Below are 20,807 nucleotides of genomic sequence, written 5' to 3'. Positions count from 1 at the left end.
TAGGTGGACCCTTATCTGATCTAACCTTTGTTAAAATTGTATGGATTTCCTTTGGGATGATTACCAAATTTCATAACAAATAAACCAAGATGGCAAACCAGCAACAGAGGTTATTTTAGATACCTAATCTTTTTCAAACCTTGTAAGGATGATGATGATGATGATTGTGAGATATCCTTTAAGGGGTTCAACGTTTTATGCTGCTTGGATGGCATAAGTAGTTGAAATTGTGTCACATAAGTTCCCCAAAAAAAAGTATTCACAAAAATACGGACCTGCAAGGTCAATTCAAAAAGGGGGAAAGACCATAAAAACTGACAAATCAAATGTTAGACTATATCAACCAAAGGAACGAATGAAAAACAACTGTCATATTACTGACTTGGTACATGCATTTTCCTAAGAAAATATGTACCCTATGGAAATTGACATTTTCATCTTCTTCTACTACATGGCAAATCAGACCCACCATGCTAGAAATAACGCATTCAAAATTTGAGAAAAAAACAACAGCCAAATAAAAATTATTGCAGATTTGATACAGACTCTTCCCATTTGCCAGTTTCCTGGAAATTTTCTTTTTATCTCTAAATCACAGCTACTGAATTAATTATGCTAACATATGTTCAAGCACTGAGTTAAATATGTTAACATATGTACAGCCAATAAATTAAATATACTAACATATGTAGTGACACTGATTTAAATATGTTAACATATGTAAAGCCAATGAATTATTTATGCTAACATATGTACAGTCAATGATTTAAATATGCTGACATATGTACAGCCAGTGAATTAAATATGCTAACATATGTACCGTCATTGCAATGGTAAAGTCACTAGGCATAAAACAGGAAAATAAAATTAATAACAAATAATGCAGTAATGCCATTCTTTATGATCAACAAACAACATCTAAATTAAATATGCTTTCATATGTACAGTCACTGAATTAAATATAATAACATATGTACAGTCAAAAAGCAAAAGCAGTTTAAACATAAATCTTACATAGTAAAATATCAACATTTGTAATTTCAACTTCAAATCTTCTTCACAGGATATTAATTAAACATTGATTTCTTTTTGAAAAATAAACAAGATGAAGAGGCTCCTAAGAGCCTGAATCACTCACCTGGTATATGCCATTTTGATAATTATTTTTACCTCTAATGCAATCAGTTACATTTGCATATTTGTAAATCTTATTTAGAGATATGTTTGTAGATCTTGTATTGAAAATCTTTTTTACTGTTTATAGTTTATACTTATCTATTCAAGTTTTTAAGATACTATAGTTTTGTTTTTTTTTAACCAAAAAATGTAAAAAATTGGCTTCACTTCTTTGTAATTTATAATTTCTCTCAATCTTTATGGTTTCTGAAAAAAAATTCATAAAGTTGATAACAAGAGTGGACACACAGAAATACTCGCCTGTCGTGTATTTTTAATTAAAGTTATGTTGAAAGTAAATGCTATCAGACATACATTATAAATTTTAAGCTGTAAATAATGAGATAATGTCGCTGCTGCTGATGCCTGTATGAACACTAAAGCTGCTGCCAGGCCTGCTGAAGACAACTATCATAGTGTCTTCATACTACTAATTGTTACTAATAGGTTATTATCCGCTATATGAAGATATGCTGGATAACTGTGGTTAAGAGTGAAATAACTTAGTGATATACCACTGATATTGATTATTGTGATTAAAGATGGCAATGAAGAATGAAAAAAACTAACATTGACCTACTAACCATGAAATTCAGGTCAAGGTCATATGAACCCTGCTTATAGTTGAACAAAAATAGACCAAAACACCAAATTTTAACACTGAGCAATGAACTGTGAAAATCAGGTCAAGGTCAGATAAAACCTGTGAGACAGACATGTACATCCTAAAATATTTCCATACACCAAATATAGTTCACCTATTGCATATAGTATAAGAAAAAAGGACCAAAACTAAAAAAAACTTAACTTTGACCACTGAACCATGAAAATGAGGTCGAGGTCAGATGACATCTGCCAGTTGGACATGTACACCTTACAATCATTCCATAATCCAAATATAGTTGACCTATTGCTGAGGGTATTAGAAAAATAGACCAAAAACAAAAACTTAACATTGAGCATTGAACCGTAAAAATAAGGTCAAGGTCAAATAAAACATGCCAGACTGACATGTACAACGTAAAATATTTTCATACACCAAATATAGTTGATTTATTTTATACAGTATAAAAAAAAACAGACCAAAACACAAAAACTTAACTTTAACCAATGAACCTTGAAAATGAGATCAAGTTCAGATGACACCTGCCAGTTGGACATGTACACCTTACACTCATTCCATACACCAAACATAGTAGACCTATTGCATACAGTACAAGAAAAACAGACCAAAACACAAAAACTTAACTATAACCACTGAACCATGAAAATGAGGTCAAGGTCAGATGACACCTGCCAGTTGGATTTGATTTTGATTTTTGGTGTTTAATGCCACTTTTAAGCACCGATTTTGGGCTTTTTCGTGGCGGCCAGTTTTTATTGGTGGAGAAAACCGGAGTGGCCGAAGAAAACCGCTGACCTTCGATAGGAAAACTGACAATCCTAGTCAATCAAGATTGGAGTCGAGTGCACACGCACGAGCGGGGTTGGAACTCACAACCTCAGTGTTGACTGGCTAGTGATTACAGTAGTAACTACTTAAACCACTCGGCCACCGAAGCCCCCACCTGCCAGTTGGACATGTACACCTTACAATCATTCCATACACCAAGTATAGTAGACCTATTGTTTATAGTATCTGAGATATGGACTTGACCACCAAAACTTAACCTTGTTCACTGATCCATGAAATGAGGTGGAGGTCAAGTGAAAACTGTCTGACCGGCATGAGGACCTTGCAAGGTACGCACATACCAAATATAGTTATCCTATTACTCATAATAAGAGAGAAATTAAGAATACTAAAAATCTTAACTTTTTTTTCAAGTAGTCAGTGAACCATGAAAATGAGGTCAAGGTTGATGGATATATGACAGACGGAAACTTTATAACATAAGGCATCTATATACAAAGTATGAAGGATCCAGGTATTCTACCTTCTGAAATTTTAAGCTTTTAAGAAGTAAGCTAACGCCACCGCCTTGGATCACTATCCCAATATCGAGCTTTCTGCGACAAAAGTCGCAGGCTCAACAAAAACCATCTTTAAAGGGCAACGACTCCTACAAGGTGTCAGTTCATGATCTGGACCATGTTGATTCAGTTGTAGAACTTATTTGCTAAACATTTTTGCTAATCACAGTTAGTATTGATTATGGTTTCTGCAAATATGGGCAAAAATCATCTTTCAAAGGTAAAGACTCCTATTATGGGTCAATCAAAGGTCAACAATGTAGATCTTTTTTGCTTAACATCTTTGATATTAACAATATCTCTCTATCTATTATAGTTTCTGCAAAAAATGCATAAAATGGGTAAATATCATATTTCAAGAGCAATCACTCCTTTAAGGGTTCAATTGACAATTTTGTCCATGTTGACTTTTCTAATTGTTCTGGCAATTGTTATGGTCTAACTTTGTCCACTATCTACTAAAGTCTCAAGATAATAGCGAAAAACTCAGAAAATTGTTAAAAACTTACATTTCAGGATCAATAATTCCAAAATGAATTGTCTGATATTTCTGATATAAAGTAGGAGAAAGACCTTGACATGCTGGTCAATTAAGCCTCAGGTAAGTTTTCCTCATAATGCTTTACTTTTTGAGATATAAGCCAAAAATTGCATGTTTATCATTAGCAACACCATCCAGTTTGTTGAAGGAATAAAGCCCCGCAAGATTTCCTAAGGAGAAGATTTTTTAAAAGTTTATGAAGAGAGACAGACAGACAAGTGATGACAGAAGCTCGCAGGACCTTTTAGGTCAGGTAAGCTAAAAACTGTATTGCATGAGTGACAAATGTTTATCTAGATTTGCACTTCTTTTTTGAACAATTTACTTAATAAAAGTTAAAATTTTTCTGAAGTTTCATTAACTGACAAAACACTCCAGTTCTTTTAAGTAGCAAAATTTAATGATAAGCTAAATTAAATCTAATAAAATAATGTTCATACATTTCTAAATACATAATTAGATTCATGTTAGATATACATTTCTTTAAATCATATTTTAGTTTGTAACTTTAGCTTATTTTCAAATTTGAATAGCACATATTTCTTTTAAATGAATGCAAATTAAATTGATAAGGTTAAATTATAATAATAAATTTATACCATGACATCTTAAATTTTTAATTCAAAGTTATCCCATATTTTAATTGATGGCTGTTCAAATCCCATTACAGCTAACATCATAGATTCAATTCAATACAAATGAAACAGGAAACCAATATTCACATTAAATAAATATAAAAAAATTCGTAAGGGTTCCACGGAACCCAATGTCTCGCCTACTTTTGCTGTTATGGCAGGCTCAACAAAAAAGAGGAAAAAAATTAATAAAAATATTCCTCTCTATACTATCTTTTGATTGTAAGTAGCTTCTGTCCAAGTTTGGTAAAAATCCAGGATAGTTTATGAATCAAATAAATGTTTTCAAAACTTAAACTGCAGACTGTATGTAATGTTAACTGGATGAAAAACTAAGTCCATTTATAAGTAAAATACGGAAAAAATGGAACAAAATTTTAACAAAATTTCCTTCTAGATACTAGCTTTTAATCATAAACAAGCTTCTGTCCAAGTTTGGTACAAATCCAGGATAGTTTAAGAAAGTTGTTAAAATTTTAAAAACTTTAACCACAGAGTGAATGTAATGTTAACTGGCAGAAAAACTAAGTCCATTTATAAGTAAAATACAGAAAAAATGGAATTTTTTTTTACAAAATTTACTTCTGGATACTATCTTATGATCATAAACAAGCTTCTTTCCAAGTTTGGTAGAAATCCAGGATAGTTTAAGAAAGTTGTTAAAATTTTAACAAGAGTGGACACGCTGAAATGTCTCGCCTTCTTTACTAACCATTGATATTATGTTGATAGTCCTAAATGAAAGCTTTACTACAACTATTACATAAACTTAACATGATCCAAGAAAATGTAGTCAAGGTCATATAAACCAAACAAGAAATACATGTACACCTTACAATCATTCAATACACTAAATATAGTTGACCTATTGCTTATAGTTTCTAAGAAACAGACTTAACCAAGAAAACTAAACATTGACCAATGAATCGTGAAAATGAGGTCAAAGTCAGATGAACCATGCCAGGCAGACATGAACAGCTTACAATCCTTCCATACAACAAATATAGCTGACCTATTGCTTATAGTTTAAGAAAAACAGACTGAAACACATAAACTTAACACTGAGCAATGAACTGTGAAAATGAGGTCAAGGTCAAATAAAACCTGCGAGACTGACATGTACATCATAGAATATTTCCATACACCAAATATAGTTGACTTATTGCATAATAGTATAAGAAAAAAGACCAAAACTCAAAAACTTAACTATAACCACTGAACCATGAAAATGAGGTCAAAGTCAGATGACACCTGCCAGTTGGACATGTACACCTTACAATCATTCCATACACCAAGTATAGTAGACCTATTGGATAAAGTATAAGAAAAACGGACCAAAACACAAAAACTTAACTATAACCACTGAACCATGAAAATGAGGTCAAGGTCAGATGACACCTGCCAGTTGGACATGTACACCTTACAATCATTCCATACACCAAATATAGTAGACCTATTGGATAAAGTATAAGAAAAACGGACCAAAACACAAAAACTTAACTATAACCACTGAACCATGAAAATGAGGTCAAGGTCAGATGACACCTGCCAGTTGGACATGTACACCTTACAATCATTCCATACACCAAATATAATAGACCTATTGCATACAGTATAAGAAAAACAGACCAAAACACAAAAACTTAACTATAACCACTGAACCATGAAAATGAGGTCAAGGTCAGATGACACCTGCCAGTTGGACATGTACACCTTACAGTCCTTCCATACACCAAATATACTAGACCTATTGCTTATAGTATCTGAGATATGGACTTGACCACCAAAACTTAACCTTGTTCACTGATCCATGAAATGAGGTCGAGGTCAAATGAAAACTGTCTGACAGGCATGAGGACCTTGCAAGGTACGCACATACTAAATATAGTTATCCTATTACTTATAATAAGAGAGAATTTAACATTACAAATAATCTGAACTTTTTTTTCAAGTAGTCACTGAACCATGAAAATGAGGTCAAGGAAATTGGACATGTGACTGACGGAAACTTCGTAACATGAGGCATCCATATACAAAGTATGAAGCATCCAGGTCTTCCACCTTCTAAAATATAAAGCTTTTAAGAAGTTAGCTAACGCCGCCGCCGCCGCCGTAGCCGCCGCCGGATCGCTATCCCTATGTCGAGCTTTCTGCGACAAAAGTCGCAGGCTCGACAAAAACTTTAACCACAGAGTGAATTTAATGTTAACTGGCAGAAAAACTAAGTCCATTTATAAGTAAAATACGGAAAAATGGAATTTTTTTTTTACAAAATTTACTTCTGGATACTATCTTATGATCATAATTAAGTTTCTTTCCAAGTTTGGTAGAAATCCAGGATAGTTTAAGAAAGTTATTAAAATTTCAAAAACTTTAACCACAGAGTGAATGTAATGTTAACTAGCAGAAAAACTAAGTCCATTTATAAGTAAAATACGGAAAAAGTGGAATTTTTTTTTTACAAAATTTACTTTTGAATATTATCTTATGACCATAAACAAGCTTCTGTTTAAGTTTGGTACAAATCCAGGATAGTTTAAGAAAGTTATTAAAATTTCAAAAACTTTAACCACAGAGTGAATATTTGTGGATGCTGCCGCCGACGGAATGTAGGATCGCTATGTCTCGCTTTTTCGACAAAAGTCGAAGGCTCGACAATAAAATAAAATAATTGTTCCACTTTTTAGACTATACTATGTATAAAATTTGATCTGCCTGTGCACTTTTATGTCTATTAATGAATATCTTATGTCCAGGGGTCAATTGTTCAGCCATATTCAGGACAAGTGTCCAGGGGTCAATTGTTCAGCCATATTCAGGACAAGTGTCCAGGGGTCAATTGTTCAGCCATATTCAGGACAAGTGTCCAGGGGTCAATTGTTCAGCCATATTCAGGACAAGTGTCCAGGGGTCAATTGTTCAGCCATATTCAGGACAAGAACATGTGACTATAAAAGGAGTAGAGACCTACTTTATACAATAACCTAGAAATGCTAGAAATGAAAACATTTACTGCATTGTTATATTACAGGGTTATTGAACCAATACCAGTGAATATTGTCCTGAGTAGAATATTATACTTATTTATCTTTAATAGTATTGTGTTGTGTAAAGTACTGCCAAGGATATTCAATGAAGAAAAGCTTGTTTCTGTAATTGATTTTAATAGGGACAATATCGACAAATATTTGTGTTCTTATTGAATGGCAAAAGTTTTAAATTACAAGTGCTGTCTTATTGACATATCCCCAACATCTTCTTTTATTGTAAATAAACTCATTATATTTAACAACTCTTCCACATTACCAAACAGTGTAAATTTAGACATAAAAAGAAAGTTATTCATAATGCATCATAAAAATATATTTTATAACATTGTATACGAGCATATGACTTTCAAATTTGAACCAAGAAGAAAAGAAGTTCAAGATTTTAAAATTTCCAAAATATTTTTTGAATACTGACTTGAAATAAAAATAAAAATAATAAATGGGGAATGTGTCCATTGGACACAGATGATGCCCCCGCTTGCATATCATATAAAGTTATAAAGGGACATAACTGAAGAACAGTAAAAGTGACGATACCCAAATTTGTACTTGATCTGAGTTTTGTGATAATAAGTATTGTGTATAAGTCTCATAACATTTGGTTGAGGCTAACTTAAGTTAGAGAACAGAAACAAAAAATTTAAGCAATTTTTCCATTTGTAAACAGGCATAACTCTAGCATGGTAAAAGTGACACCACCAAAATTCAAACTTGATCTGCATTTTGTGGTAAGTAGCATTGTGTGTAAGTTTCATAACATTTGGTTGAGGCAAACTAAAGTTAGAGAACGGAAACGAAAAATTCAGCAGTTTTTATGTTTATCAAGGGGTATAACTCAAGAATTGTAAGAGTGACGCAACCCAATTTCGAACTTGATCTGTATTTTGTAGTAATAAGCATTGTGTATAAGTTTCATAACATTTGGTTGAGGCCAACTAAAGTTAGAGAACGGAAACCAACTTTGGGACGTACGGACGTACAGATGGACAAGGATAAAACTTAATGCCCCCTCCGCTCCGGCGGGGGCATAAAAATAAAAACCATAAAATTAACATGATAAATTACATGCAATTTCAATTAATGGAGATGTGGAATATTAGTCAAGGAGGTGGTAACAGAATGACAGAAAAGAAAAACACATCTAGAAATCAACTTGTTCAATATATAGTTTTTTTATGTATTAATTACATTAGTTAGTCCTATATGCAGTCTGTCAGAAGAATGGTCATGTTTGACCCTGACAAAAGGGTTGATGTTATTTTTTAAAGATTACTTTATAAAACTTAGTAAATATTGGGATAAATATTCCCTCAATTGATGAAATCCTTATACCTTTACTTGTAGTGCCTTTTCAAAATAATTGACACTTCTCTCAAAGAACTAATAAATATCACAGATTTAACTAATCAATGTAACCAACATTATTGTTCAGATGGAGAACAACTTATTTATCATGTTAAAATAACACATGTGGCGAACAATGTGTTGTTTAAAATCCCCATGGATATCACTATGTCATGAAAAAACTGCTTCAAATTCATTTTTTCAAGTCAGAAAAATAAAAAATTAATCTCAGTGTTAATCAATGTAATATTACAAGTGGCAACACAGAAGTAACCTTACATTCAACAAAAATCCATGGTTATTGTTAATTATTACTGAAGCTGAAATAGTGATTCATTTATAAGACATTCCTGAAAATAGATAAACAGGAAATAAGCCTTAATGGTGACATTTAGTTGTTTTACTGCTTCTCTTATTACCATTTACTTCACAACAATTATTTTCTGGGAGAATTGTGGTTTGATATAACAGTTAATAATCTTCAGTTAGCTGTCCTCTTCACTTGGTGTTTCTTCACAAGCTAATATCTCTAACAGCTGATGAAACCTCTGTGAAACCTACAATTTAAGCAAATTAATGAGCCACAATACCTCTCCAGGATGTCATCATACAGAACAGTAGTATAACATACAAATCATTAATAACACACAATTAAGTTCCATCATCTTATCTGGTTACAGATGTTTCTTTTATAACAAAATACTAGAACATAAACATTTGAAAGATGGTATTGTATCAAACTTTATAACCCTAGATATACTTATAAGCTCTTTTGTCATGAATATGACAGTGGTTTTACAATCTTTCTGTTGGTTCATAACATTTTATTTTGTTAGTTTTTTAAGGACTTTCCCTTTTTGAATTTACCATGGAGTTCTTTATTTTTGTTATACTTTTTTTCATCATGGATTATCCCATTTATTTACTGTTTGCCATGTTGTTAATAATAATAATATAACCTTAATTAATGTATCCTTTTAAATTTCAATTTCTGGTTTACTGATAAATGTAATAAATGTAAAGGGAGGTGAATTACTTTAATAGAGTTGAACTTTACAGTAATTCACATCATGTCAGTAAATGGAGCTTTTAATTGAAAGGAGAGCAATTATTTAGAACTTAAGTACTTTTTTAGATTTTTGTTAATAAACTATAAACTTATTTAATTCTTAAAACAAAAGACTATTTGACAAAAAAGGATCAAAGACTCAAATACCTGGGTTGCACAGAAGTTTCATAAACAAGGGTGAATGGTTAATATTGAACATTGAAATATATGGAAATATTAAATGTAAAAATGGGTAATAAATCTTAAAACGACTACAGGTAACATTTTGTTTAATTTTTTTTTCTAAAAATGACCAAGATCTAAAATCTGGAAAAATGAGAACATTTCCTCAAATTATTCCATACTATAAAGAGCATACATTCACTATATGTGCAATCTTTCTGTGAAGTTTCAAGGATCTTTGGCTTTGTTTTAAATTGTGGGAGTTAATTACACACAATAGGTACCCTTATTCCCCACCCAACATCACCATACTATAAGTCTGTTAAGCACTTTATGCAAAAGGAGTAATTCTAAACAAAGTTCAAGTACAGTGGTATTGTTTCCGTCTGTTTGTACATTTGTCAAGCTTTCATCATTGTCGAGCCTGCGACTTTTGTCGCAAAAGCGAGACATAGCAATCCTACATTCTGTCGGCGTCAACAAATATTCAGTCTGTGGTTAAAGTTTTTCAAATTTTAATAACTTTCTTAAACTATTCTGCATTTCAACCAAACTTGGACAGAAGCTTTTTTATAATCATAAGATAGTATCCAGAACTAAATTTTGTAATAAAAAAAATCCTGTTTATCCGTATTTTACTCATAAATGGACTTAGTTTTTCTGCCAGTTAACATTACATTTACTCTGTGGTTAAAGTTTTTCAAATTTTAATAACTTTCTTAAACTATCCTAGATTTGTACCGAACTTGGACAGAAGCTTGTTTATAACCATAAGATAGTATCCAGAAGAAAATTTTGTAAAAAAAAAAAAATCCTGTTTATCCGTATTTTATTCATATATGGAGTTAGTTTTCCTGCCAGTTAACATAACATTCACTCTGTGGTTAAAGTTTTTCAAATTTTAATAACTTTCTTAAACTATCCTGGATTTGTACCAAACTTGGACAGAGGCTTGTTTATGCTCAAAAGATAGTATTCAAAAGTAAATTTTGTAAAAATTTATTTCCTGTTTTTCCGTATATTACTTATAAATGGACTTAGTTTTATTCCAGTTAACATTAAGTACAGTCTACAGTTAAAGTTTTTAAAACATTTATTAGATTCATAAACCTTCTTGGATTTTTACCAAACTTGAACAGAACTTCTTACAATCAAAAGATAGTATCTAAAGGAAAATATTTAATAATTTTTTCCCATTTTTGTTGAGCCTGCGACTAACAGCAAAAGTAGGCGAGACACTGGGTTCCGCGGAACCCTTACAAATTTTTTTGATATTGTACACTAAAAGATGATTCACAGGTCATTAAAGGTAATAGTCAATATCAGATAAAATGTATAAGCTTATAATAAAATCTTATCTTTTTATTTCAAGCTTGTTGTGTTATTTGAATCCCTATAAAAGCAACAGCATGTTATGATTTATCTGTAGATACGCTGTTATTTCTTAGTTTCTATGAATGCTGTAAAAATTCTAACCTGTAAAAAGCCACATATTTTCCAGGTCATTTTCACTCATTCCAAGATATATGTAAACAACACTCAAAATCCTAAAACATTTTTTAATACAACTACATTTCTGTGCTTGGCAAGCCTTACATTTCTACCTGTTTCTACGCAATCATTTTTATTTATATTCCAATTACAATGTATGCATGGTTATTCCATGTCTAACAACATTCATAAAGCAACATTACAATTCTATAAAATTGTTTTTTTTTAAGAATGTGTAAAACAAATCAAAGGCCCACTGACCTGTTGAGGTGTTTTCCCTCGTAACTGTTTGGATATGGTACTAAATGTCTCTGATCCTGGTCCATTAGCTTTCACAACTTCTAATATAATACGATCAGCATCTCTGAAAACAAACATAGAAAGTTCATTATTTATCAGCAAAACTTAAGTTTTCCTTGTGTAAAATAAAAACAATTCAGAAATCTTGCAAGGTCCCAGTTTGCACATTTTTGTGTGAGGCAAAGAAACAAATACATGCAGAATGTGTCCATGGGACACATATGATGCCCCTGCTTGCACATAATGTTATAAAGGGACATAACTCAAGAAGGGTAAAAGTGATGCCACCGAAATTCAAACTTGATCTGAATTTTGTGGTAATAAGCATGTGTATAAGTTTCATAACATTTGGTTGAGGCAAACTTTAGAGAACGGAAACGAAAAATTCAACAATTTTTCATTTGTAAAAGGGCACAACTGTAGAATGGTAAAAGTGATGCCACCCAAGTTTAAACTTGATCTGTGTTTTGTGGTAATAAGCATTGTGTATAAGTTTCATAACATTTGGTTGAGGCAAACTAAAGTTAGAGAAAGGAAACCAATTTCTGGACATACAGACAGACGTACAGAGGGAGAAGGGTAACACTTACTGCCCCCTCCTATGCGGCAGCATAAAAATCAATATTGACACAAAATAATGAAATGTATGTTCATGGGTATGAATTTTGACACAAGGTATTAATTCAAGATATGTTCTTCTTAGATATCAAGTTTTGATGTGATATTTGTCAAAGTCCTCATCCCCTAAAATCGGTTTTTTATTTAATTTTTAGTCAGTCCAACACATTTTAGGTTAATTACATTTGTACTTTGGCATGTTCGGCAATGTTAGAAGAAACTGCATAAACCTAATATTTTACTATCATACCTGTTTGTTGATTAAAAGAAAAGAGCAATATTTAAGTCCCTTATATAAATGCAGTATTTATCTATATCTGATTTCCCCTGACATCACTATTCTAGGCATTTTAAGATAGGCAGCATATTTTCACCCAATTTAAAATTACTGATGGATATTTCTAAACAAACAGTCAAATAGTTATTAACAAAAATATTTTCAATACTGTTAATGAGTGGATCCCATCAGTTCTTGTTTGAAAGGTAATAAAATGCTTCGCTAAGCGCAGCTGGATACGACCGCAGAGGTCCAACCCTGAACAGTTGGGGCAAAAAAGGACACAATATTCGCGCTCGATACAGGTCTGAATTTGGATTTTAATTCAATATTTGACACATAATAGGTTTCTGACACAGAATAACTGTAGTCAAAGAACTTAGAATTGGTTGTATGATTTGAATTTATATTCAATTTTTTGCTTTTGTGCAATACACTATGCTGTTGCGAATTGACCCCCCCCCCCAAAAAAAAAAATGTACTCCCCCTTTTTTTTTGCTTTTGTGCAATACACTATGCTGTTGCATATTGACCCCCCCCCCCTTTTTTTTGCAAAAAAAAAAAAAGTATTTGAAGAAATTTTCTTTTTAATTTCTGAAATCTGAAATGAGAAAAGATCCCCCCCCCTACAATTTCTTTTATACCCACCCCCCATTTTTCCAAAAAAAAAATTCTTTCCCTCAAGATATGGTCATAATCTCAATTCAAATTTTCAATGGAGTTTGCAACCATAATTACCAATTTATATACATCATAAAAGTCTTAAAATAGAAAAAATGACATACATAATCATAGCTAAAATTAATATTCCTTTAATAATAACTTCTGAAAATAAATTGACAGCTAATCACCACAAGACAATACAACATTTCTTTATACATAATTTAAAAGAAGTGTAAGGGAAGTAAATCCAAACATAAACAACATAGTACTTTAAATGTGTTTGGATTACCTCCCTTACACTGCTTTTAAATTGTCCATTAACCAGGAAACCCTTGTTTTTCCCCCTTTTTGCCCCTAATTCCTAAATGGTTTTAGCCATAACCCCCCAAAGCCAATCCTAACCATCCCTTTGTGGTATGGAAACTTGTTGTATAATTTCAGAGAGATCAATACACCGTTCCACAAGTTATTGTTTGGAAACTAGAAAAATGCTTATTTGGGCCCCTTTTTGGCCCTTAATTCCTAAACTGTTAGGACTATAACCCCTAAAATCAATCCCAACCTTCCTTTTGTGGTTATAAACCTTGTGTTTAAATTTCATAGATTTCTATTCACATTTACTAAAAGTTATTGTCTGGAAACCAAATGTCTTCGGACGACGACGACGACAACGTGATACCAATATACGACCGCAAAATTTTTTGCGGTCGTATAAAAATCAAAGAAACAACAAAGAAAGAAAGTCCATGCTATATATTCTGATAGTTAAAATTAGTTCAGCATTTCATTTTTATTTTTGAAATGTCAATCCTTTAAATCTGGGATCTTGCAGCACCTGGCCTTGGAAGGTCAATATAACCAAAGTGACAAAACTTTATCATGATCATCTCTAATTTGATTTAGTGTTAAACAGTACAATGCAGTAAGGCAAGACACTAAATGCATTAAATCTTAAAAATAAAACACTACGTGACCCTGGGAACAGTAAACTAACTGGAAATGAATTTGATAGGCTTTTCAGTATAAAATTGATAAAATCTCGAACTTTACAAGACTTTGCGAGATTTATGGATTTTGGAAGCGTCTGATTGAACTGATCAATAAATTACCCACATAATTCCAAACGTTCAACAGATACAATATATTGATAAGTTTTATCGTAAAGTAGATATATTTTGTCATATAAAATGACAAATATAAGGGTAATTAAAGTGGTTACTGGGAATGCCATCAGCGCCATTTTTTTTATTACCCTGTTTGCATTCTGTACACTTCTGTGATGAAATGAATGCGACTATGATAAATTTGAAGTGACAGATTACAAGTTCGATACACTGGCATCACTTATTACTTAGTTTCAATGACATTTTATTGATATTATCAGAAATTATTAAGATAATAGCGAGTAAGTATTTTACACAAGTCCGTTTCGTGTCATTTTATAACTATGACCCGACAATAAAATCGGTTATAATTAGGTAGTATCAAGTCCCGTCAATATATATGTTCCTGCATGACCTAATGAACTTACTTGTTCCAGTTAGACACAGTATCAACACTATTACTTCCACTATCTGACAGTTCACTGGCTGATTCTGATTGGCTATCTGCTGTTGGGGAGGAGTTGTCTTCCTGTTCTACTTTTTTAGCAGATGACACTTGTTTTTTTACTGATGCTCGCCTAGGTGTCAATCTGTTGATCTCTGTACTCTGATGTAAAGATGAACCTGAGCCATTTGAGTCGGTATTAAATCCTATTACACTGGACTCTATCTCAGGATGTACTATATTTATTGCAGATTTAGGGCTTTCAATACTCTTTGCTTCTGATAGTCGACTATTAGACCTACTTAAATCCTGCTCTGGGTGAGAAATATTCGTAGATCTCACAGAAGTCACTGATTTATCTGAATCTATTTTTGTTTCATTATGAGTGAAAGTACTCATTTCTCTTTGAACATTTTTCACATCTTTTCCAAATGTTTTGAAAGTGATATTTGAGATTTGACAACTCTCCATCTTTTCAGTACTATCTTCCTCTGGTACAGTAGGAAGTTGTTCTTTGGCATGATCAGAACTACCTACAAAACCCGTCTTAATGGAATCAAACTGGGACAAAGTAGAATCTTCTTCTCTAGCTATAGTACATATAATATTAGATGGATTTTCTGAGGGATCTAAACTTTTGATAACTCCAATATTGGACATTTCATCAGACACAGTGATAATAGGCTTTATAGTGTTACTATCAGAACTATCAGAAGAAGAAGCAAACAATTCCTTCACAAAGTGTTTTTCTGACCGACAAGATGATAACATAGGGGTCACATCCGTGAAAGATTTTGCGATTACATTTGTAACAGAAGTCTGACTAGGTATTATTTTGACACCAGGAAATCCAAGTGAACTGTCATGAGGAATGTCCATGGACACATCTCCTTGGCCTATCATGGCCACCTTTAATGCTTTGGCTAGAATGTCAGGGCAAGTTGTAGATTCACTGCCATTTGTATAGGGAAGAGTACTACTAGAACTGGAAGTGATTTCCAAAGTAGGTTCACATTTTCTTGGCGAGATATTGGCCTCTTCATTCAAAACAACAAAGTGACCGCTTTGAATAACAGTTTGACCAGGAGAATTCTCACTTTGTTCCAATTCTATATCCTGTGAATGTTCGGATGATTCTATCTCCCGTACGACACTAGATTCAATATCAGTTTCTAAAGGCTCAGTTACAGTTTGTGAAGTACTTAGTTCATCCTCCTTTTGAGAAGTCAGATATTGATGAACAGTTTGTGAAGTACAAGATTGATTGACAGTCTGAGAAGCACTTTGTACAGTACTAGTTCCATGAACAGGTGGTGTAGTGCTTGGTATTTGGTTGACATATGTTTCTGACTGATCACAGGTATTATAAACAACAGGATCAGGCTGAGAATCACTACCAGAAATGTACCTGCTTCTGTCTTTTTTCTTCTTGGAACCATTTATCTGAAAAAATACACAGAATATTTTTTTTTTAAGAGGCTTTCATGTTATTTTTTAAATAATCTTTGACATGATATGCTACTGGTAGCAATGTTCATTCTATTTAGACTTGGCCAAGTTTAAAGAAATTATATAATATTACAAATAATTACAAAAAATCTTTTTTTTATACATTTTAATCAGCAGAACTGAGAAACATATGACATATATATCTCTAAATGCCTCTACTTTTACTTTTTTTAAAATATCTTTTATAGTTATTCAAATTATATACTATTAAACTGTTATCTGAATATTATGCAAACAATTTGATTCATGCACATATTTTATATTGTTTGATAAAATTTTCTTCTGTTTTCATGTGTTTATGCTCATAACATGTATTAACAAGAAATGATTGTAACAGGATGCTGTTACGAAGTCTCCCAAACGAAGCTCCCATAATTCATAATTCCCAGGGTCGCCTGACATTGGGCAATATCCAGTGAAAATTGGTTTGGTCCAGTAAAGTTATATGCATTACTGATGCCTGGGGACTAACCTTGTATATCATTCAAATCATCTTGGCATGACAAACCAGAATATATATGGTTTAGGGGTGGGGATCTCGACCATTTACAAGATACTAGAACATTGGGGGTGGGGAGGAACCCCTGGGGACTGGCCCTATACATCATTCAAATGTTCGTTACATGACGAACAGGAATATATATGGTTTAGGGGTGGGGATCTCAACCATTTACAAGATATTAGAACATTTGGGGTGGGGGGAACCCCTGGGGACTGACCGTATACATCATTCAAATGTTCGAAACATGACAAATAGGAATATATATGGTTTAGGGGTGGGGATCTCAACCATTTACAAGATATTAGAACTTTCTCAAATGGCAGGGGGTTGGGATGACCCCTGGGGACTAACCCTGTATATCATTCAAACCATCTTCGCATGACAAACCAGAATATATATGGTTTAGGGGTGGGGATCTTGACCACTTAGAAGATATTCGAACTTTCTTAAATGGCAGGGGGTGGGGGTGACCCCTGGGGACTAACCCTGTATTTCATTTGATGTGCTTTATCATGACAAACCAGAATATATATGGTTTAGGGGTGGGGATCTTGACCATTTACAAGATATTTGAACTTTCTCAAATGGCAGGGGGTCGGGATGACCCCTGGGGACTAACCCTGTATATCATTCAAACCATCTTAGCATGACAAACCAGAATATATATGGTTTAGGGGTGGGGATCTTGACCACTTACAAGATATTAGAACTTTCTTAATTGGCAGGGGGTTGGGGTGACCCCTGGGGACTAACCCTGTATTACATTTGATGTGCTTTATCATGACAAACCAGAATATATATGGTTTAGGGGTGGGGATCTCGACCATTTACAAGATATTAGAACTTTCTCAAATGGCAGGGGGTCGGGATGACCCCTGGGGACTAACCCTGTATATCATTCAAACCATCTTAGCACAACAAACCAAAATATATATGGTTTAGGGGTGGGGATCTCGACCATTTACAAGATATTAGAACTTTCTTAAATGGCAGGGGGTGGGGGTGACCCCTGGGGACTAACCCTGTATTTCATTTAATGGGCTTTATCATTTAGAACATTTTCAATTAAAAAGACTGTGTCTATCACAAACGGTTTTCAATTTATAATCATTTGAAAATTTAAAAAAATAAAATCCCATAGGGTTCTATAGTAAAACCCTCTTTTCTTTTTGCCCCTCAAAGTACCCCTTTATAAACCCAATTGCACAAACAAAACCCTGATTGCACCACTAGACATGTTAGTCTAACATATTGTGAAACCCTAAGTTAATCTGACAAGCGGTCTTGGAGAACGGGTGCGGACAAGTTCAAATTTAAAAGGGGCGGAAGAGGAGGAAGAAGAAGAAGAAGAAGAAGAAGAAGAAGAATAATAATAATAATAACTGAGCAAAAACAATAAGTCTTCCCAAACTTCGTTTGGGAGACTTAACTAGACAAAGTGATGCCCCTTTCTTTGGAGTGGACGTGTATTATGCGCTGTATATGGTAACAGACATAGATATTTTTTTCTAACAAATACTTTGCTTATAACTACTGTTATTTACAAAAGAAACTACTAAAGCTATCTATTATAAAACTTGACATGTACCTTTGGTAATAATGAAATATCTACATTTTCCTTCTCTGCAATAGGATCATCATCAACCCAGGCTAGGGTGGTAGGTTCAGCTAGCTCAGGATCTACCCACGGTAGTGTTTCAGGTGGCTCTTGTCGCTGGACTTCTCTAGATCGAGCTTTTATGGGTTTATGATATATCACATTAACTTTCTTTAATACTTTATTGCTAACTCTAAAGTAGAGCTCCCCATCTATTACCTAAAATATACAATATCTTTCTCAAGCATTAGATTTCCCAATATCGATAAAATATTCCTTCATTTACCTGTAGTGTCTTCTTAAAAGTGTACTTTGTCAGATATTTTTTGCATGGTGCTAATTTTGGCTTTTATTACAATTTTGATAGTATATTGCAAATGTTAAAAGGAGTAAATTTGATAAGGGCCCTATTTGGCTTCAAATTTTAAGTTCATTGTATCATGATAAAAAGGGTTTAAAAGATGAGATATAGACATGTAAAAAAGTGAAAAAGAACCGTTATTGTTGAGCTTTTTTGATATAGCGTTGACATTTACTTCATAAATAGGCCAAAAATAGGTATTTGTGAAAGTTGACAAATCGTTTGAATGTCCTCCACATTTAGGCATAGGAAACATAGTGTGCAGGGTTCAACAAACTAAATATTAAAGTCTGATAAATAATGTTATATCACGTATTAAAGTTAAAGTCACATGAAACTTCAAATTTAAAAAAAAAGTTAAATATATTTTATATACTAATGAATGGCTAAGTTTTACTATATAACAAGTGTACGTGAACTTTCTTGTAAAAGAAAATCCTTTATATTATCAAAATCTTCATAAATGTACTACTGCCTCGGTGGTCTCGTTGTAGCGTGTTTTTTCAAGTGCCCGAGGTTGTGGGTTCAAATCCTGGCTAGGTCAAGCCAAAGAATTTAAAATTGGTATTTGCTGCTTCTCTGCTAAGCACATAGCATTAAGGAGGTAGATAAGATTGGTTGGCTCGGAGTCAGAATAATGTGTCCGAGTAGGGTGACATGTCTTCCTGTGGACTGTTACCTTGTGAACTAGCACGTTAAAAATCCGGCTCAGCTTGTCGGTAAAGTACAAAGCAGGGTTAATATTCATATTACATTAACATGTTCTCGTCCTGAATATGCATATTTATTTGCCGCTGGATGTTATGCAGCCATCCATCATCATCATCATCATCATCATCATCATCATCATAAATGTACTGCTATTGAATTATTGTCTTGCTGTACTCTAATTAGTTGATATTTTCATGTATGCAGTGACCCTTAAACTACGAAACCTCTTGTTAGAACTTCAGCCACCGTACACCAAAGTGCAAGGGAGAAAACTGTAATGAAAGACAGTAAACAAATGGCACTGGAAGGTAAATAGTAATAACTGATTCTTAAAGAACAAATTAAATACACCAAATCATTAAACAACTGTTCAGGAAAAGTTTAATTTACAAATGATAACTAATGGACAATATCATGGCTCTATCAATTCACTTATTTTTTTGTCACATGCTCCATGTGTTCTGTGTTGATTGTTTATCAATGTCAAGTAACATGAGGGAATGGAATAATATTTGTGGATAATATGTTAAAGATTGGTAATAAATGTAAATAAAATGCTCCGCAGGACGCAGCTTGATACGACCGCAGAGGTAGAACCCTGAACAGTTGGGGCAAGTATGGACACAACATTCAAGCTTGATACAGCTCTGAATTTGGATTGTAATTAAATATTTGACACAGCATAGGTTTCTGACACAGAATGAATGTGGTCTAAGAACTTAAAAATTTTAAATTGGACACACACCTATTATAGTCCAATATCCGAAATATAAATACATGGTTAGATTCAGCATATCAAAGAACCCCATATATTCAATTTTTGTTGAAATCAAACAAAGTTTAATTTTGGACCCCGATTTGGACCAACTTGAAAACTGGGTCCATAATCAAAAATCTAAATACATGTTTAGATTCAGCATATCAAAGAACCCTAAGAATTCAATTTTTGTTAAAATCAAACTTAGTTTAATTTTGGACCCTTTGGACCTTAATGTAGACCAACTTGAAAACTATTGGTTATTTCTTGCTATTGCGCAATACTGTGCAATTGAAGATTTCTTGCTATTGCGCAATACTGTGCAATTGAAGATTTCTTGCTATTGTGCAATACTGTGCAATTGAAAATTTCTTGCTATTGCACAATACTTATTATATAATAATTTACACATCCTGTTTGGTGTGTATCTCCTACCATATCATTATTATTTGCTTTTAAATATAAATCAGAAATAACCAACTTAAATTGGAAAATTTTAAAAGAAAAAAAAAAGGAAAAAAA

At 33.0% G+C, this 20,807-nt stretch overlaps 1 protein-coding gene across 5 annotated transcripts in view; it reads right to left on the bottom strand.

The window, feature by feature from the left end:
• Positions 1-867: 867 nt before the first annotated feature.
• The window catches only part of LOC127732893 (GON-4-like protein), a 179,747-nt gene continuing 159,807 nt past the window's right edge, over positions 868-20,807 (bottom strand). Inside the window, exons 26-30 of one of the 5 annotated variants that reach the window (XR_007996491.1) lie at positions 18,448-18,675; positions 14,832-16,291; positions 11,704-11,806; positions 2,745-9,277; positions 868-2,469 (exon numbers count right to left, since the gene is read on the bottom strand). Coding sequence is in view for 1 of the 5 variants with exons in the window: in XM_052242069.1 (XP_052098029.1) it covers positions 9,206-9,277; positions 11,704-11,806; positions 14,832-16,291; positions 18,448-18,675 (1,863 nt within the window). In the remaining 4 variants the exon portion in view is untranslated. Of the gene's footprint in view, positions 9,278-11,703; positions 11,807-14,831; positions 16,292-18,447; positions 18,676-20,807 lie in introns of all 5 variants that reach the window. The other 4 variants (XR_007996492.1, XR_007996490.1, XR_007996493.1 and 1 more) reach the window with 4 other exon arrangements.

This window comes from Mytilus californianus, unplaced genomic scaffold, assembly GCF_021869535.1.
Source record: "Mytilus californianus isolate M0D057914Y unplaced genomic scaffold, xbMytCali1.0.p SCAF_3, whole genome shotgun sequence".
Taxonomy (NCBI): domain Eukaryota; kingdom Metazoa; phylum Mollusca; class Bivalvia; order Mytilida; family Mytilidae; genus Mytilus; species Mytilus californianus.
The sequence above is the reverse complement of the archived record's forward strand: the minus strand, read 5'-3'. Positions and strand labels throughout refer to the sequence as shown.